Source organism: Adiantum capillus-veneris, chromosome 26 (assembly GCF_014529385.1).
Source record: "Adiantum capillus-veneris isolate H3 chromosome 26, ASM1452938v2, whole genome shotgun sequence".
NCBI lineage: Eukaryota > Viridiplantae > Streptophyta > Polypodiopsida > Polypodiales > Pteridaceae > Adiantum > Adiantum capillus-veneris.
This window is the reverse complement of record NC_140956.1, coordinates 3813597-3840736: the sequence shown is the minus strand read 5'-3', so window position 1 is coordinate 3840736 and position 27140 is coordinate 3813597. Positions and strand designations below refer to the sequence as shown.

Sequence of the window (27140 nt, the reverse complement as noted above, 5' to 3'; positions counted from 1 at the left end):
GCATCCGATGCCGGACATTGATGTTCATTTTAGCCTTTATTTTATTTTACTTCATTTTATTTTGTACCAAGACATTCATCCCAAGGTCCCAGACATTGTATTAGATCCACCAGGATTATATAAGTTTGGTCTTATATGTCATTTTGGCCTTTTGAAGACGTTTAATATAACATTTCATTTCTCTGTCTCTCATGAGATTAGAGGATGCTTCCACTTCCTGTTCAAAGAAGGCTTTGGACCCTTGGCTAGGGTCATGGATGACTGTGACCAGAGATGTCTGGGGCTGTACCTCTTCGAGATACGTTAATCCAGAGAGACTCTCCTCAAAGGTGGATAACCCACTGAGAGAGGGTCTACACAGACAGATCGCAGATTTCTTTAGAGCCCTCGCTCAACAACAACACGATAGAGAGGAGATATTACCTGCTGGACAAGGGACATCACTTGATAGAGCTCCAGCTAGAACAAGCCAGACTCCACAGGCTACGAGGATCCTCACATCACCAAAGACGCATACATAGGCGGATCAAGACCATCATCAACGTCCAACACAACCTATCAGGCTTCTTAGCATGGAGGACATTGACACCCTACAAGAGAGACCAATGCTTAATTTCTTCAGATAAGCTATTGTACACCTTAAGCCTCTACCCCTATTCCCCCACTCCTCCTGTGTATTGATGTACTCATGGACATGATAGTTTTTAGCACTTATCTTCCCTACCCTGTTCACCATTGTTTACTCTGTTACCCCTCCCACGTATCTATCAACGTATGACATACCTAGATTTTAGGTTCTCTATTCATTTTCTATTTTGATAGCTTTCCAAACAGAGTATCAGAATCTATTGGAATGTAACTTTTGGTGATCCTTACACCCTATCTGGCTCAGTCTATATGAGTCCTCGCTGCAAACCAATACCAGCCTGACCCTTGACATAAGAATGTGCAAATCAAGGGCTGTCTCTCTAGCTCCTCCATATGTCTCCCTCTCTGACCAATCAAATATATCCACATAATGAACCAAACTTGTACAAGAGATTGCATGAATGAAGATAGTATATGAACGAGCATCACTAAAGAATAAATCGGAACATCCTCTCCATGAGCCCTCACTATCCAAAGACCCAGCTCTCAGCTGTATGGCTGACAATGTTTGCATCATATTTCTTCCAAGGCTCTGCCCCAAGGAAAAGTCTTTGGACAATGAGCTTGCAAAGCACTGCAGGTCTCCGTATCTCAGGATCAGTGATACCCAGTCCTCCATCCTCCCTCGGCATATTGATAGTACACCAAGCAACTCAAAGACAAGTGTCGCTAGTGCCATCACAACCACCCCAGAGAAAGTTGTGCACCAAACGGTGGAGCTAAGAAAAAACCCCTGGATGCAACATCCAACAAGATGTAGTAAACCAAGCTGTCGCCAGTACCTGACTCACGACGATCGCTCTAGCCACAAGTAATGAGTGCATAGAAGACCAACAGCAGAGCTTCTCTAAATGGATTGCAGTCTGGATGTGCCAACTTATGTTTCATGTACAAGTCGGATACCACATCACCAAGAAGGACTTGGTTTTTAAAGAAGTCCCAGCCAGTTAACGAAGGCCTAACTATTCTTGGACATTCACTTCCACTCCCTCTCAGCAGAGCCTGTAGACACAAGCTCCCCCCCTGTGATTAAGAAATGGCAGAGTAAACAGCACAAGTGAAGTATTACATTTGTGGGCACGAAACATTTCTGAGAAGAAAATATAGATCCACCACTCTGAAGAACAGTCGCATCATGAGACAACAATCTCAAAAAAAAGAAGCCTCGACCTTCTCTGGGCATGGTTCTTGTCTTGATAGGCGTGCATGTTCATAACCCTCCTGAGAGACTTGCAGAGCATGGGAACACGTAGGCAATGCAGTACCCAAGTGACTTCGAGGGTGCAAAAAAAACACCTCTTGAAGACCAGAAAATAAAGGCTGAGTGTAATGCTGCAGCAGACAATACTAAAGTAGCCACAGACAGAACTGCACAGCACAGTGTTTCAATAGCAGAGCACAGGGCAGCAGCGGACAGAAAGCCCAAACAGCTACCATGTGTATACTTTTAAACGCTCATCTATGGTGGCCAAGGACAATAAAATTATACTGGTTCTCAAGCATTGGCATTTTAACCTTACAGATCTTCAGATCACCATTGGATTCAACACTTCCTGCAAGCATTTAACACCCTGCTTCTGGAAAAGAAATGACGTTATGGAACATGATATACAGATATAGAGTCACTGTTGCCTATGTATGATACCTTTGGAAATCCAAGAATGTGGCGAGCAGTTAAAATGGTTCTTTGCAGTGTACTCGTCCAGATCTGCAAGAAAATTTATTGAGATATAATTAAATATTCCTTTACATGGTTGTACCATATAGCAGCACTGACATCTTGCAAAAGCAAGCTCTGGAGGAAATTAACAAAAAGGTCTACTACTGACATTTGTTCGCTCACCAGATCATCACTTTAATTTAACTTCTTCAGAAATTGAATCTTCCAAGGTTTAATAGTGGTTTAATCACTCTTTCATCTATTGTTGTAAAAAGTTGTTGCACCTTTCAAAGAATTATTATTGAATATTTGATAAAGCAGTGATTTACATATGTTTCTCTCAATTACTAGCCATTACTAATCATTGTGCTGTCTAAGTATTTGTCTTTCTGAAGCATCAGAAAGACAAATACTTAAGACAGCAATCTGCTGCCTTCAAACTTCCTATTGAATCAAAAAAGCATATGCATTGCCAGCGGGCAATAAACTTTCAATAAAATTCAGAAAAAAAGGGAACAGCATGAAGCCAGCCAGAGCCATAACAAGTTTCGGTAACGCCTACTACCGAGAATAGTAAGGCAATGGTTCAGATATGTACAGAAGCTGTTCGTTCACTTTTGAGGCGTTTGTTAACAAATTCTCCCAGCTTCTTGGCATACCTATCTCCAGCTTCACTATAAACATATAAGATAACTTGCAGTAAAAACCAGAAGGTTGATCAAGCACTTTAACAGCAAATAACAGAAAAGCGGTAATCAAAAGAGGACAAGTCATATACATCTTTAAACAGCTCAAAAATCTAGTCTGAACTCACTCTCCCCTTTCTTCCCAATACTATGACTAATCAAATAAGAACCCCCCACACAGAACACCAGATAGAAACCATTCATCAACCTTTCTCATGGGAATCCTCGTAGGAAATATCCGCAAACTATAGAGCTTACCCTAGTATAAACAATGCAAAACTGGGAATAAAGAACAAGACGCAAGGACTAAATCAATTCACCTGTTAGTGACATCAACTACTAACAGTAGTGTATATCTGTTTGGGAAACCTAACAAAACAAGAACTGCATGGACCCAGGAATCTCAATAGAATACCTGGTCTATGCCAACCTAAGATTCCAGCAGGAACGATATCTTAGGTGCATGAACGATACTGTCTGAGAGCAGGAGCAAGAATGCCAGACATCCAGAAATGTTTTGTTAAAGGCAGAGAAGGGAAACGAACTTGAAGAAGCCCTGCTATATGATCCAGAAAATTGTGAGAGGCACTACAATTACATAACAGATAAGGAACCATTTCAGCAGAAGCACCACAAACGTAATAGAGAGAGGATGTCATGTGGCACCTTGCCAGAAAAGCCCAACTCGAAGAACTGCAAGCAAGCAGCACCATAGAAAAAGCCACCATTTTAAGGGCACCTTGCTACTCCATATCATCATAGAGTGTGCAAGTGCATGTGAGTTGAAAATTGTTTTGCAGATCGTGCAATTCATTCTCTCAGCAACTTCATGTAGGGCTAGTGTATGAGGAGCAGTAAGCTCTCTCCTAATGCCATGTGTATCACGAAAAATCAAGAAATATCCATTCACGGTGTGTGCAAGGAGGGTGTGTGCGTGTGCCTGTGTGTGTGGGGGGGTGTGAGTGTGTGTGAATACACATGGGTAAGTAAATTTAGATTAACCTGCAACCTAAAACCGGAAGAGCCAAAAGACTATAGTAGCCCTGAGCAAGAACCCAATCTATAGTCAGAGAAAGACCACCTAACACCTATCAACCTATCAAGGAATTATAGACAATGGGTAAATCAAAGCCTACAGACAAAAAATAATCTAAAGTCAACATCCCGGTCCACCCAGTTACTTGGGAGGGCCTTGTGTTTAGGACATGTGTGTTGTTGAATTAAACTTAATACATATACATAAAAGAACATAACGACAATTGGCTTTAGATAATTAAGCTGAGAAATGACTCAATCTTAGATTCATTTTTGTACAACATAATAAGAATAATAAGAATGAAGCATCATTCCAGTGATCCTACACAAAAGAATAAGAGTTGTGGAGGTCATTTAGGTTGAATCAGCAGGGATCTTCGTAATCGGACAACAACTAAGCCTTAAGTAAAGAAAGAATTCTCACCTCCATCAATATGAACAAGACAACAGATTTATTAGCTTTGAATACGTATTACAAGTGTCCACGAACCTATCAGTTGTTTTTTTGTCCTACTTAAAACTTTTTTAACTTAAACTACTATCTAAGATATATATTTTTTAATGTTATGTAGAAGGCCATCACGCCTTTCTGATTCAAGTGGCATAACCAGAGTTATCGATAATTTTTCTTTCAAATTTAGTCAAATTGAGTTATCTGTTTAAGGTTTTTTTGGAGTATCCAAGTAAGCATGAAAAGTATTTTTTAATTGTTATACGAATCAAAAGGCCACTACCCCCTTCTGATTCAAGTGGCAAAATCAAAGTTATCAACGGTTTAAATCAAGTTGGCTTACCTATCCTCAACCAGGCTCATCAATTCTTGAAGTCAAATACATGAAAGTATAAAGTTTCCCTTTATTGTAGGAGGGGATATGCCAATCCACAATCAATATGATGCAATCTTGTGCAATCGATAATAGCCAATAAACAATAACATGTTAAAGGCCAAAAGATGTTTAGCAAGTCCGTCACACCAAAATCACTCAAGCAATGAGAGAACTCTAAGATTTGAGCCCCTAAACACCAAACAACACGCTGAGTAGTCTACTCTTGCTTTACCCCACATAATGGAAGTAAACCAATGGCTTAGTCCATAGCCTCGTCTCTTCTTGGCTAGTACTAAGAAGAGATGGAGTTTGATACAAGCTATTGGGGCATCTACATGTCTCCAAGGCATAGTCACATGAAAACGAGTTCCGTCCCTTCAAAACGAAATGAGACACGAAACGCTCGAAACGTTTCAAAACAAACTCGAAACAAAGGGACGAAATGTGTTTCTCAGGTTTTTAATAGAAGGGTCTAAAATTCTAAATTAGCCATATATTGTATAATGGGCAACATATTTTACCGCTTACATGACCATGTATATAGGATGTATCCCCTTTTAGAGTTCAATGCTGTGGCAACTGCCAACCAACTACAGGCCCATGGTGCGAACCCATAGACCTATTGCCACCCCGGTCATCCATCCAAAAATTGCATCCTCCTGTGTGACCGAAGCGGATGCCTCTGGAGCAGTTAAAGAGCTTGCCTGCAGGCTGCCGTAACGTCTGATGACTGTGGTTGAACCTGGGACCACTGTACTGGACAAGAACTCCGGTCGGGACAAGACTTTGCCAAGTGTCCTACCTGACAGAAAATGTCCCATTTGATGACAAATAAAACATCGTCTCTGCAACCGCAAGTATTCAACTCACTACCTAGCCCACCCATCACTCACTATAAGAGGAGAATTGCCTTTTGAGAGAGCGTGAGGGTCGCATACAAGAACCTGAACGTCGCGATTGCTGTCATCTTTACGGCCATCGTAGCAACTATCCAGAGGGACTCAATGTAGTTACCAATGAGATCTCCAAGCCAAGGTAGGAAATGAAGGTACTCCCAACGTAGGAAAGAAAACAAACCAAAAATGGGTAGTCTGCCTCTTCAGTCACATCAAAGGCAGAATCAAAAGCACGGTGCCATTGCCAAATATTTTCCTGCAAGGCACCCAAAGCCATAGGGCTCATCTGTAGCACCTTGGCCACCATGTCTAGGCTCTCAAAGTCTATCCGTTGATGTCCTTGGCTCGGAATCTGCACATCGATGATCTTGCCACACCCACGAGGAGGCAAGCCTGCACAAAGTCTTGAATTTCCCCTCTGTTAGGGTGTGTGCCGACAATCTTGCACATGACAAAGGTCATCTGGAGACGGTCAACCTCCGCAGCCAAGATCACTTTCTCCTTCAAAGAGAAAGTAGAATGAAAGACTTGGAGGGGTCGATCAAAGGGCATTCATTAGAGTCCCTGTATGAAACAGATCCTCCATCTATGTGCATACCGCTACGGGGCAAATGCCGGGCAAGGGGTGAGTGGGGGAGATGGTACGCTGTACTAAAACATGGATGTATTCCAATAACTTGAAAAAGAGAAGTTCAAAATTTGAACGTGATTTCGCATCTCTGTTGCTTACAACCCTTTTTGGATTACAGTGAAGTCTAAAGACCTCTTTGAACAAGCCACTGATATCAAAAGCAGTGAAGGTTGTCTCGACTGAAATTAAATGGGCTACGGCAGAGGAAGCATGCGAGCAGGAGCTGGGCAGGGTGGGTTTCAGCAGCAGCAGCCAGCCACTCCAAAATATTAATGCCTTTTCCTGATTTAAGCGATCATTTAAACAAATGAATAATGGTTGTGAAAGCTGAGTCATCAGGGTGAGTTTTTGACATTAGCAAAAATCCAAAAAGGAGGGAGAGAAACATTTTAACAGAAAAAAAATACCTCAAAGCAGGATCTCCTCCAATTCTACCTCTGACATTATCCTGGCTCTCTCCGTGTCGTGTCAGCAGTATTGGCCGAGGAGTGATGTGTGTATTTACCTGGGAGAAAAGTCAGAATAGATAGCTTGAGAGACTATTTACATCCACCAACTAAGCACCTAGTGGACCCAACGACAATAGCAATGATCGTTCTCATACACAAAGCGAATGCATAAGCGTCTGAGCTTGTCAAACAGAATTTTTGAAAAACTGGTGCATTCTTTTCCTGATATTGCCAAATATGCAGGCTCACACGAAACTAGACCACAAAAAACATTCAATCCAATGTGCGTCACATACGTTTATCTTTCTGCTGCATGACATTGACGCGTACCAGAAAAAACACAATGCGTCCCGGTAAATATCCGCTGATGTTATTTACCTGCAAAAAATATAGCAGAAGCAAACAATTGGGAGAATTTTTCAGACAAACATATAATCAAATAGTTGGCTAATCCCTTACTGACCTGTAATTGACCACCTTGGCCACTAACCATGTCTATCATCTTAATGTATGAGCCTTCTTCAACAGGTTCATAAACCTGCCTCAAGCATTTTGTAGCAGCTAAGCATAGCGAAAGGGCGTAGAAATGGCCGAAATATATGAACTCTTCATAATTCTCAAATATCAATATGAAATGGCCGAAGTGTCAACTAAACAAAATTGAGGAGGCAGTTCAAAACAAGTCAAAAACAGACCGAAACTCCAGAGCTTTAAACAGGCAGATGTACCTTCTCGTAGTTGGACAAGCGGTCTTTGAAATCTTTGTGAGCTGCATCATAATCTGACCTGGGGATCAAATCAAACTGGATGGACTGAAACACTTGGATCTTAACTAAAAATGATACAGAAAATTGGAGAGAAAAAGATGGAAAAGGGCACCACAAGCAAATCACAAAACTCGAGATAATATAAAGATAAGAGAAAGAGAGCTTTACTCATCCGCATAATCTGGGCTTTGCTGAATCTTTAGGGCAACATTCTTGTTGATGACAGCTTGATCATTGCAAATTGTTTCCAGAAATATGACCTGGCACAAGCATCACCTTATGGTGGTTCTAGACTGGACTGTAAAAGGTATAAGGATCATATAACAAAATAGATGAAAGCAAACTTGTCACATAGTCCTAAAAGCTCTTTCAAACAACTTCATTTATTCTATTGATCTTACTTCAACTCCTGCAAGCATTGCCCATCTTGTTCAATTGGACAAAACCCATTCTGCACTGGAGCTAAAAACTATGTTTTAGAATCAGCAAAGAATTTGTCCTCCCTCGACTAGAGTCAAACCTTCTAGTCACATGTGTGGCATGTCCATTGGGTTAGAGAGCCCTAAAATTGGTGACTGAAGAGAGATTAACACTAATCAAAAAAACATTTACAAGAGACTAAGACAAGTAGAGCATCAGAAGAGGAGTGCTATCAAATTTCATAATTATATGGGAGGGCTGGTCTCACCTTAGTCTTTTGCTTTTCCCTTTCATTAATTAAAAACCACAGTCTTACCTTCAATTTAACTAGCTCATGTGCAACACCTTTGCACTATCCTTTGGAGGCTCTATGAAGCTCATCTAGGCTAGAGTCTACCTGCCAATTTAGAATCGGCTAAATTAGGACGAACTCTCGTAAAGATTTAACTTACCCTTGGGCTTTGGAGATTCACCTCTTGTGCAAAACCTTAGCACATTCCTTTGGAGGTACTACGAAGTTGGTCCCATAACCTGCTAAATTTAGACTATCTCTAGTAAGTTTAAATTTATGTCACAAACTGCTGACGTGTCAAGCCACTAAAGAACGGAGCCAACCTACAGATCCTGGTAGGGGCCTAAACCCTAAGAGAAGAAACAACCGAAGAAGTTTTACCAACTTGCAAAGTCTTGCCGAGTGGCCTATTCTTTAATTAGGAGTTCCCACCAACTTATGGGACCCCGTCGGATGGGGCCCAAGTGACCTAAAGACAATAAAATAAAGCAGGACACACACTCTCCAACTCTCTTTTGAATTCAAGTGATGATGTGGCAATGTTCTACGGATCCCACGCAGAACGCACTGACATGCTGACGTGGCAGACTGTACGGATATTCCTCGCAATTTGCGTTGACAGTGCCACATGGCAACTGTACGGATTTCCTGCTTTTGCGCAGCTTGCTTTTAGGCCAGATGCTTTTAGGATGTGGAGCTTTTCATGTAACTACTTTTCATGGCCAAGGGCTCATTCTCTGGCACGCTCCCACCTGGAGATTAGAGGATAGAGTATCAACACAACTTTCTTTCGAGAGCTATTCGAAGCCTTCATGACTTTGTTGGCCTGCTGCTCTACCGCATCGCCAAACTCATCTTCGAGTACATTTTTCGCTTATCTGCACTCGGCTTGGCTTCCTGTTTCATTGCCGACTTGAAGGTTGGCCACTTTCCATCCCGAATGGATATCGTCACGTGTGTGATTCTTCAAAAAATTTGCATACTACGGATCCTTCGCGTATTGAGCATCTGGCTGGCACAAATATCAACCTACAATTGACATTGGGCTCCCATCATGTCAAGGTCACTTGACGGTAGAGGGCCATACTTGACTCCCAATTCCTTGAAAATAGGCTAACACCCGCTAGACCCTCCGGTGGTCTCTTCACTCGTGTGAGGGGATGGAACAGTTCCCTACCTGCCAGATTCACTGCCAGAATCCATGTGTGTTAAGGGGATGGAAGGGTTCCCTCTCTTCACTCATGTGAGGGGATGGAATAGTTCCCTCTGTCAAATTTACTGCCAAAATCCATTTGTGTTGTGGAAAAAGGGATCCGATCCTTCGTAGAAAAAAAATCGTCAAAACTTTGATACCACTGTAATCGACTTGGACACCCCAAGCCAAAAATCTACTGCAACACACGTGAGCAACTGCAAATAACTGTGCAAAATCTGAATAGAGAGAGAAATGAAATGAAATGAAATGTTATATTAACGTCTTCAAAAGGCCAAAATGACCTATGAGACCCAAAAGTTACAATTGGTGAATCTGATACCATGTCTGAGTACGGAAATTACAAAGTTACAAAGAACTAACACTAAGACGCTAAGGAGAAAGGAAATAAAGGGGCGGGGGGGGGGGGGGGGGGGGGGGGGGGGTTGTGGGTTCAGATGAAAGCTCTCATCGGACGCTGTCGGATCTCATCGACCTCCTCCATGGTCAGTACTCTGGTTGGGCATCTTGCATGTCGAGCTAGAGTGATCTGTATCTTCTGTTGCAGCCTTCGTTGGTGGTGGGAGACCCCCCGAGGTCGTGGACGTCTGAATCTGTCAAGCTCCGTGGCTCGATCAAGCAGTGTACCTCTAGTATGAGTAGGCTCTGAGATCTGCTGTAATGACTGCTCCGTTGGCTCTCCTCTGGCTGGTGTAAAGAAATCTGTGATTCGTCTATGAGACTGTCTTTCCTCTGATGTCCTCAGCAAGCTCTCCCTAAGTCTGCACAGCTCTAGCAGGAACAATCCGAGACACCTCTGGTCATTGTATCTCATGACTCTAGAAAAAGGTCTGAACCCTTCTCTGAACAGGAAGTTGAAGCGTTCGTGTATCTCATAGTATGTCGGGCAGTAACATGTGTAGTGCAGCTCTGTCTCTGGCTCTAAGTTGCATAGGAGAGAGAGAGAGAGAGAGAGAGAGAGAGAGAGAGAGAGAGAGAGAGAGAGATGACCTATGAGACCAAACTGATTACAATGGTGAGTCTAGTACCATGTCTCGGTACAAACAAAGAAAACTAGAAACTAGAAACTGAGATAGGAGTGCTACCAACTCCTATGGCTGGCTGGTAAGCTAAGCAATGGTATAATGCCACAAAGGTACAAAATGGGGATAAGTGTCACCATGATACAATATAGCAGTAGCATGAAGTCTATCCTGACCGACACTCTGGGTGTCGTGCTAGAATTTTGTGGATCCTCTGCCGCAATCTCCGTCGGTGCTGTGTGGCTCCCCTCCTCAGTTGTGGTCGTCTCGATCTCCCCAACTCTATAGCTCGGTCAATGAGAGTACCACTGGTGTGTGTATGGGTGGGAACCGAGCTCTGTGGTGGTAGTGGTCCCTCTACCTCTGTGGTACTCCAACTGAAGAAATCAGAGATGCGTCTCTGGGAATGTCTCTGTCTATGCCCTCTCAATAGAGAGTCTCTATGTCTTTGTATCTCAAGTAGAAATAATCCGAGACATCTCTGATCCTGATATCTCATGACTCTATCTAGCGAGTCAAAACCATCTCTGAATAAGCAATGAAAGCGTCCCCGTATCTCATAGTAGACTGAGCAGTGACATATGTAGTGAAACTCTGTCTCTGGCTCTGGCATGATTGACATATCCTACTGTTTGCTGGTATGCCTTTGAATCTACCTGTCTCAATCCAAAGCTGGTGTCAAGATGTGCGTATCTGGCCTATGGCACATCGTAACCCATGAGATAGATGTGTGTCCATGTAGTCGGGCCGTGTGACAAATTCGACTGTAGTGAGTTGGAGAAGATGCTCTCTATAGAAATCCCTCTTCGTACCCAACTCCCGTGATGGCTCTATCCATGTCCTCCTGGTATCAAGCTGGATAAGATCCTACCGAATCAGTCTAGTAATCTCCATCCGTGTAAGAGCCAAAGATGGTGCATCAAGAGAATACTGGAAAGGGGGCAGCCTGTCCATGCTGAAACCATGCCTCTGAAACCATGAGCTCATCTGTGCATACCAACATGATGTATCTCCTTGTAATGCCAGCTGTCTGGACGACTCAAGAGCAAGCCTAGCATATCTGTCCCTGGTGGTGTCCCATAAGCTATGTACAAATGAGAGAGAGAGAGAGAGAGAGAGAGAGAGAGAGAGAGAAATGAAATGAAATGAAATGTTATATTAACGTCTTCAAAAGGCCAAAATGACCTATGAGACCAGATTGTTACAATGTGGTGGATCTGATACAAAGTCATAGTCACAAAATGAAATGACAAAATGAAAATGAAAATGAAATACTATGAAATCCTAAACTGGTAATGTAAACTAAGCAGCTAGCCGGGACAGCTAAATCACAGGTCACAAGAAATCCAGCATTGGTCGCTGGCGGATCTCATCAATCTCCTCCATGGTCAGCAGTCTGACCGGGCGTCGTGCATGTTGGGCCAAAGTGATCCGAATCCTCTGATGTAGTCTCCATTGACGTTGTGTAGTCCTCCGCAGTCGTGGGCGTCTCTGGATCTCCCCAAGTCAGTCGATCAGTGTGCCTCTGGTTTGAGGCGACAAGGTCTACTGTGGTAGTAGCTCCTCCGAGTGTCCAGTGTCTACTCTAAAGAAGTCTGTGATGTGTCTCTGAAATCGGCTAGCCTCTCCTCTCAGCAAGCTCTCTCTGTGTCTACACAGCTCGAGCAGAAACAAACCCAGGCATCTCTGATCCTCGTACCTCATGACTTTGGAGAGTGGTCCAAAGCCCTCTCTGAACAAGCAGTGGAAGCGGCCTCGTATCTCGTAGTAGACGGGGCAGTGGCATGTGTAGTGTAACTCTGTCTCAGGCTCCATGTCACACAAGGGGCATGTCCTGGCCTCTGCTGGTACTCCGTTGTATCTCCGAGTCTCGATCCGCAGTTGATCCGGAGAGAGAGAGAGAGAGAGAGAGAGAGAGAGAGAGAGAGAGAGAGAGAGAGAGAGAGAGAGAGAGAGAGAGAGAGAGAGAGAGAAAGAAATGAAATGAAATGTTATAGTAACGTCTTCAAAAGGCCAAAATGACCTATGAGACCAGAGCATTACAATGTGGTGGATCTGATATAAAGTCAGAGTAGCAAAATGAAATGAAATGAAATGACAAAAGGATGAGATATAAATACTATGAAATCCTAAGCTGGTAGGTGTAAAATAAGCAGCTAGCCGGGATAGCTAAACCATAAGTCACAAGAGATCCAACATTGGTTGCTGGCGAATCTCATCAATCTCTTCCATGGTCAGCAGTCTGACCGGGCGTCGTGCATGTCGAGCCAAAGTGATCCGGATCCTCTGATGTAGCCTACGTCGATGCTGTGTAGTCTTCTGCATTCGTGGGCGTCTAGATCTCCCCAATTCAATCGCTCAGTCGATCGGTGTGCCTTTGGTGTAAGGCAACAAGACCTACTGTGGTAGTAGCTCCTCCACGTGTCCAATGCTTGCTCTAAAGAAGTATGTAATGTGTCTTTGGGACTCGCTGACCTCTCCTCTCAACAGGCTCTCTCTGTGTCTATGCAGTTCAAGTAGAAACAAACCCAGGCATCTCTGATCCTCGTACCTCATGACTTTGGAGAGTGGTCCAAAGCCCTTTGAACAAGCAGTGGAAGCGGCCTCGTATCTCGTAGTAGACGGGGCAGTGGCATGTGTAGTGTAACTCTGTCTCAGGCTCCATGTCACAGAAGGCATGTCCTGGCCTCTGTTGGACACCGTTGTATCTCCCAATCTCGATCCAGAGCTAATGTGAAGATGTGCGTATTTGGCCAATAGCGCAGCGTATCCCATGAGACAAGTGGGTGTCCATGTATCTGGGCCTCGTTACAAAACCATCCGCCGTAAGCACGAGAAGATGTTCTCTGTAGAAAGCCATATTCGTGCCCAGCTCCTGTGTTGGCTGTATCCATGTCCTCCTGGTGTCTAGCTGAATCAAGTCCTGGCGGATGAGCCTGGTGCTCTCGGACTGTGTAAGAGTCATGGAGGGTGCGTCCAGTGCGTACTGGAAGGGGGGCAATCTGTCTATACTGAACCCATGCGCTTGGAACCATGATGTCATCTCCCCATACCAACATGTCGTATCTCTCTGCATGGCTAATTGTCGAGAGGACTCAACTGCAAGGCGGGCGTATCTGTCTCTAAGAAGTTCCCACCGGCGGTGTATGAAGGAGACAAATCTAGTGAGCGCCTCAACTACTAGAGGGGGGGCAGCTAGCTCTGCTCGGATAATGGCACGTGGTACTGAGGCCTTGGCTCTAATGAGCCGCGAGATCATAGAGACCAGGGGCTTCTCCATGTCCCCCCATCCATCAGTGCGGCCTGTCCTCCCGTGACGATCCAATGAAGGCCCCCATATCTCAGCTCCATAGAGCAATGCAGAGGCCACTAGCGTGTCAAAGAGCCAGAGCTTCGTCCGAGGCTCCTCCTGAAACTGAGCCTATGAACACATCCTCTCCAATCTACCCAATGCTGAATGGGTTCTGGTCAATCTAGTCTTTGCTGCTCTCCTTAACGAGAATGCTGGTCCACTAAAAACCACTCCAAGGTAAGTGTAAGCATATGTATACTCCACCTTCTCCTGGCCGTATGTGAATGCGGGCGCTGACCTCCTGATCCATTGTGGGGTGGTATTAAATATCATGACCTTGGTTTTTCCAAGGTTGAGAGACAAACCACTTTCATGGGCAAACCTATGCAAAGAATCCAATGACATTGCATCCCCTTCCACAGAGTCGGAGATCAACACAATATCATCAGCGTATAACAATAGCAGGATCCATGTCCCCGCCAACGGTGCACCTCTATCAATGTAGTCAGAAACCTCATCCACATACATACCAAATAGAGTAGGAGAGAGCGGGCAGCCCTGCTTCACCCCAATAATGGAGTGAATCGGTGTAGAAAGACCCTCTGAAGTGCATACATGCCCTACTACTGGTCTGTACAATGCCATGATCCCCCAAATTAGCTCTGTGGATACTCCCATCTCCTGTAATCTGCGCATCAGTCTAGCTCTGGGTACTGTGTCAAATGCTTTGCGGAAATCCACAAAGCTACAATACATCCGTCTCCCATGGGATCTGCCCTCCTTGATGATGGCCCTGAGTGTCAAGATATGGTCAAGAGTAGAAAAACCTCTTCTAAACCCTGCCTACCCAACTGCACGCATTCCCTCTCTCTCTGCCCATCTACTCAGCTGCTGCTCAAGAATGGATGCGTACAACCATGCCAATGTGTGTCCAATATGATAGTGCGATAGTTCCCAGGCTCCATAGGGTCTCCTGATTTGAAAATAGGTACGATCGTAGATAGGCTCCAGGTATCAGGCCAGCCCTCGCACATGGCACGGTTAAACATGACTGCTAGAAGCTCTGCTAGAAGATATTTGGCATGCATGAAATGCTCCACCACCAAGCCATCATGATCATATCCTCTCCCAGTCCTCATCCTGTCAATAGCCTTCTTCATCATCTCGGCGGTGAAAAAAGCACGTGTGTGTGGGCATGGATCGGGAAGGGGTGGCTGTTCAAAAACTGTGTACAAAGCTGATGCATACTGACCCCCAAGTCTCTGTGGAGGTAATGGCGGGGGGGGGGGGGGGGGAGGACAACTCATGAGAGAGAGAGAGAAATGAAATGAAATGAAATGTTATATTAACGTCTTCAAAAGGCCATAGTGACCTATGAGACCAGAAAGTTACAAGGTGGTGGATCTGATACAAAGTCAGAGTAACAAAATAACAACAGTACAAAACAAAGATATATACTATGGGATCCTAGATTGGTCGATGTGAACTAAGCAAAAATGGGCGGCTTGCTAGGATAGCTGAATCACAAGAGATCTAGCATCGGTCGTTGGCGGATCTCATCAATCTCCTCCATGGTTAGTAGTCTGATCGGGCGTCGCGCATGCCTGGCCAGCGTGCTCCGAATCTTTTGACGTAGCCTCCGTCGATGCTGTGTAGTCCTCCGCAATCGTGGGCGCCTGGATTTCCCCAGTTCAATCGCTCGGTCGATCAGTGTGCCTCTGGTGTGAGACGAGGGGAGCTCTGTTGTGGGAGTGGCGCTTGCGGCTGTCCCGTGTCTGCTCTGAAGAAGTCTGTGGTCCGTCTTTGAGACTGGCTAGCCTCGCCATTCATCAGGCTATCTCTGTGTCTGCGCAGCTCGAGCAAGAACAAACCTAGGCATCTCTGATCTTCGTATCCCATGACTCTTGAGAGTGGTCCAAAACCCTCTCTGAACAGGCAATGGAAGCGGCCTCGTGTCTCGTAGTAAACGGGGCAGCGGCGTGTATAATGCAGCTCTGTCTAAGGCTCCATGTCACACAAGGGGCATGTCCTGGCCTCTGTTGGTACTCCGTTGTATCTCCCAGTTTCAATCCGCAGCTGGTGAGAAGATGTGCGTAATTGGCCAATAGCACATCGTATCCCATGAGACAAGTGGGTATCCATGTATCTGGGTCTCGTCACAAAACCATCTTCCGTAAGCTGGAGAAGGTGGTCTCTGTAGAAAGCCATCTTCGTGCCCAATTCCTGTGCTGGTTGTATCCATGTCCTCCTGGTGTCTAGCTGGGTCAGGTCTTGGCGGATGAGCTTGGTGATCTCTGACTGTGTAAGAGTGAGAGATGGTGCATCCAATGAGTACTGGAATGGTGGCAGCCTGTCTATGCTGAACCCATGCGCCTGAAACCATGATGCCATCTCCCCATACCAGCATGTTGTATCTCCTTGTATGGCTAACTGTCGAGAGGACTCAAGTGCTATGCGAGCATATCAGTCTCTAGGAAGTTCCCATGTGCGGTTTATGAAGGAGACTGATCTGGTGAGCGCCTCCACCACTAGTGGGGGGGCTGCTAGCTCTGCTCGGATAATGGCTCGTGGTACTGATGCCTTGGCTCTAATGAGCCGCGAGATCATAGAGACGAGAGGTTTCTCCATGTTCCCCCATCCATCTGTGCGACCCAGCCTCCCGCGGTGATCCAATGAAGGTCCCCATATCTCAACTCCATAGAGCAATGTTGAAGCCACCAAAGTGTCAAAGAGCCAGAGCTTCGTCCGGGGCTCCTGAAACTGAACCTGCGAACACATCTTCTCTAATCTACCCATTGTTGCGTGGGCTCTAGTCAGTCTGGTCTCTGCTGCTCTTCTGAGTGAGAATGCAGGTCCGCTAAAAACCACTCCAAGGTAAGTGTAAGCACCGGTGTACTCCACAGTCTCCTGCCCATATGTGAATGTAGGTGCTGACCTCCTAATCCACTGTGAGGTGGTATTAAACACCATAACCTTGGTTTTACCAAGGTTGACAGACAAACCACTTTCGTGGGCAAACCTATGCAAAGCATTCAGTTGACGTTGCATTCCCTCTGGAGATTCGGAGATCAACACTACATCATCAGCATATAACAAAAGTGGAATCCATGTCCCTGCCAACTGTGCACCTCTATCCCCATCGCTCTCAATGTAGTCAGAAACCTCATCCACATACATACCGAAAAGAGTAGGAGAGAGCGGGCAACCCTGCTTCACCCCAATAGTGGAGTGAACAGAGAGAGAGAGAGAGAGAGAGAGAGAGAGAGAGAGAGAGAGAGAGAAATGAAATGAAATAAAATGTTATATTAACGTCTTCAAAAGGCCAAAATGACCTATGAGACCCAAAAGTTACAATTGGTGAATCTAATACCATGTCTAAGTACGGAAATTACAAAGTTACAAAGAACTAACACTAAGACGCTAAGGAGAAAGGAAATAGGAGGGGGGGGGTGTTTGTGGGTTCAGATGAAATCTCTCATCGGTCGCTGTCGGATCTCATCGACCTCCTCCATGGTCAATACTCTGGTTGGGCGTCTTGCATGTCGAGCTAGAGTGATCTGTATCGTCTGTTGCAGCCTTCGTCGGTAGTGGGAGAACCCCGAGGTCGTGGACGTCTGGATCTGCCAAGTTCCGTGGCTTGATCAAGCAATGTACCTCTAGTATGAGTAGGCTCTGAGATCTGCTGTAATGACTGCTCCGTTGGCTCTCCTCTGGCTGGTGTAAAGAAATCTGTGATTCGTCTCTAAGACTGTCTTTCCTCTGATGTTATCAACAAGCTCTCCTTGAGTTTGCGCAGCTCTAGCAGGAACAATCCGAGACACCTCTGATCCTTGTATCTCGTGACTCTAGAGGACGGCTTTGTGACTAGGCCTGCGTCAGGAGGTCGGCACCCACATTTATGTATGGCCAGGAGACTGTGGAGTACACAGATGCATATACTTATCTTGGTGTAGTCTTCGGTGGACCGGTGTTTTCATTAAGGAGAGCATCAGAGACTAGACTGACGAGAGCATGCAGCTTTGGGAGAACTGGAGAGGATGTGTTTGCAGGTTCAGTTTAAGGAACCGCAAACAAAGCTTTGGCTTTTTGACACTCTAGTGACTCCAGCTATGCTCTCTGGAGTTCAGGTATGGGGACCCTCAGTAGATCACCATGGGTGATCTGGCAACACAGATGGATGGAGATGTATGGAGAGGCCTCTGGTCTCTATGATCGCTCGGATGATTCGGGCTAAGGCCTCAGTACCACATGAGATTATCCGAGCCGAGCTAGCCACCCCCCCCCCCCCCTCCCTCGTGGTGGAGGCATTAACGAGATCAGTTTCCTCTATGCACGGTCTATGGGATCTCCCCAAGGACAGATACGCTCGGCTTGCCTTAGAGTCATCTCGACAACTAGCTCTACAAGGCGATACAGCATGTTGGTATGGACAGATGACAGCATGGTTTCAGTCGCATGGTCTCAAGATGGATAGATTACCTCCGCTTCAATACTCCCAGGATGCACCCTCCCTGTCTCTCACATGGACAGAGATCACCAGACTTAGGCACGAAGATGGCCTTCTACAGAGAGAGAGAGAGAGAGAGAGAGAGAGAGAGAGAGACTGTCGCCCCTTCTCGGTATTTTTTTGTTATTATTATGTGTAAAACGTCCAAGGGTCCTACTTCTCTCCGTGCTCCTGGGCTAATCTGAGAAGAAGTGAGGCCCTCGGCACACTTATAAAGGCCATTGGTCAAACTCAAAAGCAGTTACAATGAAAAGCAATGCTTCTAAAAGCTTCTGGTTCCAAAAACAAGCGCCCATAGTGTTGTCCGTATACGCTGGCACGTCAGAATGACTTCCGAAATTTCTGCCACAAATAGAAGGTCAGTTCGTAGAGTCTGTCACGTCATCATCTTTATGCAGTTTGGACCTTGTGCTTTATTTTTAAAGGTTTTAGGCCCCTCGACCAAGTCCAGCAAGTTGGAAGGGTTAGGTTTTTAAGCCTAACCCTCTTTGGGCCACACGGCAGAAACCTGTAAGTTGGTACGTCTTCTGCTTCTTTCACTAGGGTTTCGACCAGTTTGCCGGGTTCTTTCCTTTAGGCCATGCCACGTCATCACTTTGAGACAATGTCCTACTAGAGGCTCACATAGTGCCAAGCTAGATTCTAAGCTATACTTACCAAGACTGATGCTGGCCTGTAGCAGGAGCTTGTCCACGTGGCTCAAGTGCAATGCGTTCATGACAGTCAGAATCCACTCTAACATGTCTCGACGTTGTACACCAAAAAAGGATGCACTTCCACGGCAGAACCATATTGTAAAAGAGGCAGAAAGGGACCCACTTGTTGTTAGCTGACCACCCAAAAGGGACAAGCCTCTAAAGGGTTTTCCCGTTCAAAGGTTCTTAGAGCATCAGAAATCTACCATGCACCCACAAAGACATTGACCAGGACGCCTAGATAACACCTCCAGAACAAAAAAGATGGTGCCTATGGTAAAAGACAAATGCTACTACCCATACCCGTCAGCATTTTATACTGGATCGCCAAACTGAAAAAGTAAGGTTGACTATTGTAAGAACAACAATGAAGAGCTGCGCTCAGCTGAGAAGATACAGGGGGAATAGTACTCAAAAATTGAGGAAAACAGCATAAATCACATTATAGACTTATGGTCGGACAAAGCAAAATGGACTCCCGCCTTATCAAGCGACCTTATCACAGTCAATTAGACCCTTAAACTAAGAGTCCCAGAGCACAAAATCCCACTCTAGGACACCAAACAAAAACATTAAATCAAACTCCAGGAAAAATTGCAGCAAAAAAGCTGGAAACTGATTGACATCTATTACAACCTGTTCTACAGCCTGCAAACACCTCAGTTTGTCCTGAAACTCCAAACAGGTTTCATCCATCCCATAGCAAACAGCCCTGATTGATTTTAAGCAACGTTTCCTAAACAGAGATAGAAAGTGACACTATCAAATGAGCAAGCTCTTAATAGTAAGGAGAAGTAGACATACAAAGCCTTTGATAAAAGAAAATACAAATGGTTACTTTGTTAACCCCTTCCCCCTGCCTTCGAAACAAACAACCGCATGCCACCTAGAGAGTGGCCATTGAACGAAGCACAATGTCTTGAAAAAGCAGAACAAGGTTTCCAGCAATTAAACAGACCCACTTGAACCCATAAGAGCATTCTACTTTTAAAGTGTAACCATCAAAATAATCCATTTTTGCTCATGATTATGGTTGGAAATGACTAGCTTGCCATTCATGGAGCTGAGAGCACCAACCTTGCATTTGCCTTCTGCCATTTTTAGGAGCATGTTACGACGCTGTCGTGTGGTATTGGTTGCATCAAATATGCCAACCTAAAGAGCACAATATCATGTTAAATTGCTCCAAAAGGAGACACTGCAATAAGATAATGAAATTACCTGTCCACCTTCTGCCATCCAGGCCAGCATATCCTCCATTGCCAAGATCGCTACCTGATAAGCTTCAAGTAACATAAGTGTGACTGATTCTAAAACAGTTATGATTGCAGTCTGAAAAACCATCGTGCACAGAAGCAAGGTTCTCACTGTCACTACAATAAGATAGCGAGGCATCCGCAGAAATGGCCCCTCACTTCTTCCCTATGGAGTACATAAACAAAGAGGACGTTTCCGCTATTTAAGAGTCATAAACTACCCGAATCTGATGTCTTAGCTTACACTTGCTAGAGGTTCACCGACAAACACGGATATCTTTCTTAGAGATAGTAAACATATGCACTTAAGGCCTGACAGAGACAAATGAAAGACATTTTCACCTCCCATGTAGACAGGAAGGATACAGCCAAGGCTCCCACACAGGTTACCTCCCAATGTACATAAAGCTGAAAAATTTGTCCATATAAGATCCGAGAGGCTCAAAACCAAGGTCTGCGATGTCATCTTGGGGAATGCTGTGTGTTTTCAAGATTACATCTATACTGGAATCAGCCATTTGCTGTAGTTTATCATGGTGTCTGTGCCCTAAGAGATGTTTGATTGATTTTTCTTGCAATATAAACATGTGCACATGCAAACACATGAGCATACATCAATACAAACATCTGTGCACTAATCCAATATAATAATTACTTTTAACAAGGTCAAAGCAAACAATGAGATAAAAGATCACAAGGGTACAAAAGAAGAAAGAAGAGCAAAATTTACTAAGACAAGCAAACTGAAAAGAAGGTAAGGTAGCTCACCTCATTTCGAGCTTCAACACCTTCTTGGTTGTCTGCTCGAAAAAAATCTGCAGTCTATCATACGTCAAAAAGTTAAGCCAGCAAATCTTGTATAGCTCACAAGAAACCGTTATTAATGGCCAAGGCAGGTTTCCAGACCCTAATGCCTGTTTCAGAGGATCCGTAACCTGTAAATTTACCTGAGTGGACCCATGCTTGATTCGTCGGTACTTTGACCATGCAAAATCAATCACAATCAGCATTACATAGTTATTTAAACCCTTTTATTGATTCACAAAACCTAACAAACTTTCAATACCTTCCCAACATTGAAATGCTTAGTGTCATGACCAAGCCAGCGCAAATATCTTGTCAACTTAGCTGCTGTGAAAGTTTTTCCTCGTGCAGGCAGGCCCACCTTTCATAAAAGATATTATATCAGCCAACCACCGCCTAAGATTTCTATTAGAACAGATGGAAAAACGGCCAATACTTCAACATCTAGCAGCATAAGCTTTTTTACCGGGTAAGACACTAGACAGTCGAGCAGACCATGGGACTGACCACGTCACAGAGCACACAGCCCCAAGGCAGTTTAGACAGTGCTCAAGGGACAAACTCTGAAGGAAATGGAGAGCAATGTCATTATTTTAAATAGAACAATGTCATTAAAACCTTCAGGTAGTGTAGCCAGTTGATAGCCTTAAGAACTCATCTTCAACACAAGGCTGATGCTGCAGGTATTGCCGTTCAGAGTCAGCGTTGTGAGTCTTGTGCGCTAGAGGATGTTAGTAGTATGACTCTAGCAGTGGCCAACGACCAGGACCGGGCATATCTAGCACATTTGCTAGTATCAATTGCAGATGCATATGATGTGCCACCCATACTCAGAAGGACAATCCTGGTGTCAATTGGCAGTTAATCATTGCCATTTGTAATACCTACAAGGAGTGTCCTGGTGTGAATTGGCAATTGATCATTTACACTCGTTGGATACAGGGACTGTTTTCTTCATCAGCAGAAAAACAGGGGGAAAATTTTTTCACAATGATGTGATTCAATACATCATATATGTCCACAAGTGGAAGAGAGGTAAATCTAGGCCTGTACTTTAGCATAGCATATGCTGTTTACTTTAAATAAAAGAGTGAGATACTGTTTTAAAAAGAATGGACAGAGGAAATTTTCATAGACAAGCACTGAAGCACCGAACCACAGTTTCTGAACTCAGATGGCATGGCACTATCATAGTATCACTCCTATCTGGAAGAGAAACATGAAACTGAGACTTTTGCTTGGGATCACTCACATGTCCACTTCCAGGATACCACCAAGGTAACTTATCTCTCCCAAAATCATGACTAGTGAGGAGTTTAAAGACATTAATATGTATAGTCTAGAATTATTTGAGAACTTTGTTAGCAACCTACCTCCAGTGTAAAACGAAAGAGAAGGTTTATGGAAGGATTACTTCGAATCCATCATAATAGCACAAAATTGCATCCTAAGGATACTCTACCCCAGCTAATAGCTTTACTTCTTGCCACACCCTTTAAAACTGGAGATCTTGCAACTTGGTTAAGGCATAACCTCTGCACAAGTCAAAAAGAAGGCTTGTCATAACCTTCCAAATGTTGGGACACCCAACAAACAAGGAACACAAGAAGCTCACGCAAATCCATAACTTATAAGCTCACTCCTGAGAAGAAAAAGGACATCTGTCATGATTCCTGATTGATAGGATCTTGTATAGAATCAGCATCTAATCTCGTTATTTTATCTTGAAAGGTCACCTTGACGAGTTATACCTGTTTGAATTGGATTGTTAACAGATGTGTCCTTTCAAAAAGTTACCATTATTGAGCACGCAGACTTATTCATAAAGGACACAGTTAATGATCAATATCTACACGGGTGTGACTCTTTGTTTGTACCTCGTCGACTCATCACTGCAGGCAACTATAGGAGCATTTTGTGCTTTACCCTGGCGTACAATGAACTGCCTCAAGTGATAGACCTCAATACCCAGCCTTATTGTACATGTCGATCCGTAGTGCACTCCACCATACATATTTTGACATAGTTGTACTTTCATGTCCAAAGAACACAAACACCTTAGATAGCTTTGTCTCATAGACCACTTTTTTCTTTTGGCCTGTTGTAAACATCAATATAATCTTTGTTTTCTCTTTCTTCTCGTGCAATGGGTGTTCAAGGTCTTGAGCTACAAGATTCATTAGATAGATCAATTTCACCACTTGGCATTGTTTCCCAAGATGTTAAATAAGTATCTTCTTCTCTCAAAATATTAACAGCAATAGGAAGCAACAACAATCAAGAAGAAGAAAACATGATCAAAAGGTGACAATTTCTCACATAATTAAAGAATTTTTCTGATCATGCAAGAGCAAGAACAAGATGAAATCTTAGAGCCATCTGTTAGAACTGGGGGGTGACAGAAAGCCAACCTGAAATAAAGCGACGAGTATTTTCACCCTACACAGTATTTGGCATGTGAGAGGGAGAATGTATGGGATGGCCATACAGATCACTAGACATCATGAGAATGCAGTTTCATCAAACATGTGTTAGGAGAATTCCAGGCTGACTCTCACACAGCAAAGGTGCGATCGATAGCACAGAAGATCCTAGGTATAATGTGCCGAACTGCTTGAAATGACATGGCTGGAGAAGCAGATTGGTCTACATTTCTTATTCACAGTACAATGAAAAAATTGATCCTTTCTTCCCATTGAAAATCTTCTGAAAGCCTTGTCTAACCTCCTGCAAATAGATCCATAAACAAACTGCAGCATACACAGAATGCTACCATGTTCCTCCCTTGACAAAAAGTTGTGAGACGTGTAATTGGAGTGCCGTGATTAAGCATTCCAAATACGATATAAATGTGAAAGACAAATCTACAAAAGTATGCAAACCAAGAAAAAGTAGAGAGAGAGCACAAAATGCATACAAGAATTACTGCTAGCTGCCTGTGTTCTTTGGGTCCAAGCATTCGATCTGCAACAGCTGCTGCCGCTACTGCCCCAGCTGCTTTAGGCATGTCCTAATGATCAGATAAACACATCAATATATGCATTAAACTGGGCAATAGACACTCCTTAGAGATAAATAATGCATAAGATCCCAAGTTATTGATGATTTTTGAATGCACGCACTCTGAAGAGTACATCTGGTTAGAAGCCTTCACCAACCTCATGTGCTTTATCCAGCTTCAATTCTCTCTCTAGCAAATCCTTTCCACTTTCTAGACGAAAAGGGCGAGGAGAATTGCCAACACCTCTATCAACATACTGCCCTTGAAAACTCTCACAACGGAGAAAGGACTGTTCTGTTCTGACAAGCTTCTCCTCTCCAGTGATTACTGGTGCAATCAAACGGTGACTGTCGAGAACGCCAACTAGTACATCCTGATAGCGCAATGAAAGGTATTGGTAGAAAACAGGAAATGGGGTAAGTAATCCAGCACTTGAATTGCTCAATATTTGTCAAACATTTCCAACAAGAACCATAAAAGTAGCATAAACTTGTTCTCTCATTGACAGCCTACCAAGTTCCATCACAAACTATCACAGCAGCTTGACCCCTTCAGTAGAAAGGTCTAAATACCCATTATCAAATTGAAAGCATGCAATTTGCAAAGAGATGCTGCTTGGTATTTTGTACAGTGTCTCGTAGGTATCACACCCTGGCAGTTTCCCTATTGATAATAAATGATAGTTAGTTGTCACTCAGCAGTGTCTTAAACTAATGGTGTAATTCAGCACACCCTATAACTCTTTAAGCCTTGAAGCTCCTCAAGGCCTACATCAACATGTGTCCTTAAGGAGTTGCACTCATTCACAATCCCTTGAGCGTGAGTTTAACATGTGGACCATGCTAGATATCCTTGATGAACCCTTACTCTTAACCACACCAGAAGTAAAAGCATGTGAATTTTCTTTTGTGCAGAATGCACCATCAAGCATTTATGATTCATAGCTGTGAAATCAAAATCAAATAAAGATACGAGGACTAAGCTGAATTTGAGCAGAAACCAAAACCCACAGGATAACATGGATACCGTACACACATCCTTAATTAGAATGGTGCTGGGCGTTCCAGTCATGCAAAGCCTCATCTAAGATTTAAAAGCCACCAACAAAATAGAGGATGGAGGCCCACTAGAATCACGTTCCATTCAAACATGAAAAATGAATTAGCCCAACAAATCCTTGGCTTGTTGCCAGTCTTCATGACCAGAATCCTAGACCTAATTTTCTGTGCTGAAGTGGCATACAGAGGTTTGAAAAACTATTTCGAACAGAGATTATTCAGAATACCTTAGACGTTAATGGCAGATAACATCCTGGAGTCTGTTTTGTGATTGAATTTTCAAAGCCTCCATCTTGAAAGGAGGAATTCACTATCAAGGATGGAAGACGGTGTATTGACCTGGGATCTTCTGCCTTATCAGCTTCATACTCACTCTGAGGATTTAATTCTATGGCAGGAGTTGGCACTTCATAATGTTCCAAATCTAATTCAAGTGCATGTGGCCCACTTCCCTGCATGTCGAAGAAACTCTGTTGAGTTCGTTTACATCTCAAAGTGATAGAAAACTTTCAAAATTTAAGATGAGTCACAAATAATCACAACCAAAGAAAAAAAACAAGTAAATGAAAAAAAGAAAAAAAAAACAGAACAAAAATGAATAGATCTTAGTTATATAAAGTTCTTGTACAAAACCTCAAGTTCAAGGTATTAACACCAAGAACTGGGTAGCTAAATAAAAACAAAGGAGAGCACATATCAATAATCAAATAAGTTCAGAAGCAGAGAGGAGGCTGTGTTTTAATACTTACCTCCAGCGAAGGTGTCAAAGGCATAGAATCAATGCTGACATCTGGAATTCCTCGAACCATAGAGCCATGAGACTGCAAGTTTTCCTTGTATGCTCTCCAGCTACCTGCCAAGGCGAAGGGAGAGACCCTATCGGCTTTCACATGAACGGGAAATTCGACAACCTCAGGACCATTTTCTGGCAGCCTAAACATAGCTGTAGATCCGGCATCTCTATCCATAATGTTTCCTCCACTCAGTAAGCGTTTTGAACCTTCTTCAATGATACATGGTAAAGTACCATGTCTTGGCTTTAGAAGAAACTTGAAATCCAAAGTTTCTGCAAAAAAAGTTGTCAGAGCTACAAGATTCACAGGTGAATACCATCAAATTAAATCATTACTTACAGCTGTCATACCATGATCAGAGGGGGCCACAAAACTGATTTCCCATGTGGATGTTGTCTCACGCTCCATCGCAAGCTGCTCCATGAAATATGATAAGCTGAGGTATTATCTCCTTTTTTAGAAAGACAGATAAAGAAAGCTTTCCCAATGAAGGATAAAACAGGAAATTGGACTTTCGATTATGATCTAACATCAAAGAACTTTTGCATGTTGGACTGCCTTTATCTTGACCTTAAGGCAAAAATAATATTTCTGCTATGATGTAAAAATACACCCCAAAAAAAATCTTTTGTAAAGAAACTTTTGATGTTATCATTATTACCACTTTTGGACATTTTACTAAATTTGCTTATGTTTGATTCTCAAAAATCATTCAAAAGAAGCAATATAAATAGAACTCTCCTTTACCTATTAATCTTATAGTTTAAGTGAAAATCAATCACTTCTATTTTGGGTGCATGCATGAAGAGAGAGAGAGAATCCCGAAATCGTGTCTTCGCGCGCACTGCACTTTTTCAACAAGAATCATCTTCTTGACTCTTCATGAGAAAGATGAGTGCTCCAAAAGCATCCTGACCAGGCAGGTGGTCTCGTACGGTCACGTACGTTTTGTCCACGTACGAAGACATACGGTACTCATCGAACTAGAAAATTTTATGTCGTACGACATGGTTACGTACGTTCAAAAATAAAAACACGCAATTCTTAACCCTAGATTTTACACTTAGGACAAATAGACAATTGATTATCACATTGGACAAGAATGCAATTTGCAAGTGCCACGTGCCGACACTCAAGAGTTGAGAATCAAGACAATGAGACACAATGGGCATGAACTGCGATTCGCA

General features: G+C 43.6%; 1 protein-coding gene across 1 annotated transcript in view; it reads right to left on the bottom strand.

Moving 5' to 3' along the window:
- LOC147422905 (6-phosphofructo-2-kinase/fructose-2,6-bisphosphatase-like) overlaps positions 1–27140 on the bottom strand; it is a 74025-nt gene that overhangs the window by 36484 nt on the left and 10401 nt on the right. The window contains 17 exon segments of the mRNA XM_086501911.1: positions 2294–2356; positions 2907–2982; positions 6791–6888; positions 7163–7210; positions 7296–7370; positions 7561–7618; positions 7768–7859; positions 20118–20195; positions 20262–20315; positions 21065–21118; positions 21244–21273; positions 21363–21461; positions 24018–24110; positions 24259–24474; positions 25387–25611; positions 25909–26225; positions 26304–26367. Of these exon segments, the coding sequence (XP_086358037.1) occupies positions 2294–2356; positions 2907–2982; positions 6791–6888; positions 7163–7210; positions 7296–7370; positions 7561–7618; positions 7768–7859; positions 20118–20195; positions 20262–20315; positions 21065–21118; positions 21244–21273; positions 21363–21461; positions 24018–24110; positions 24259–24474; positions 25387–25611; positions 25909–26225; positions 26304–26367 (1740 nt within the window).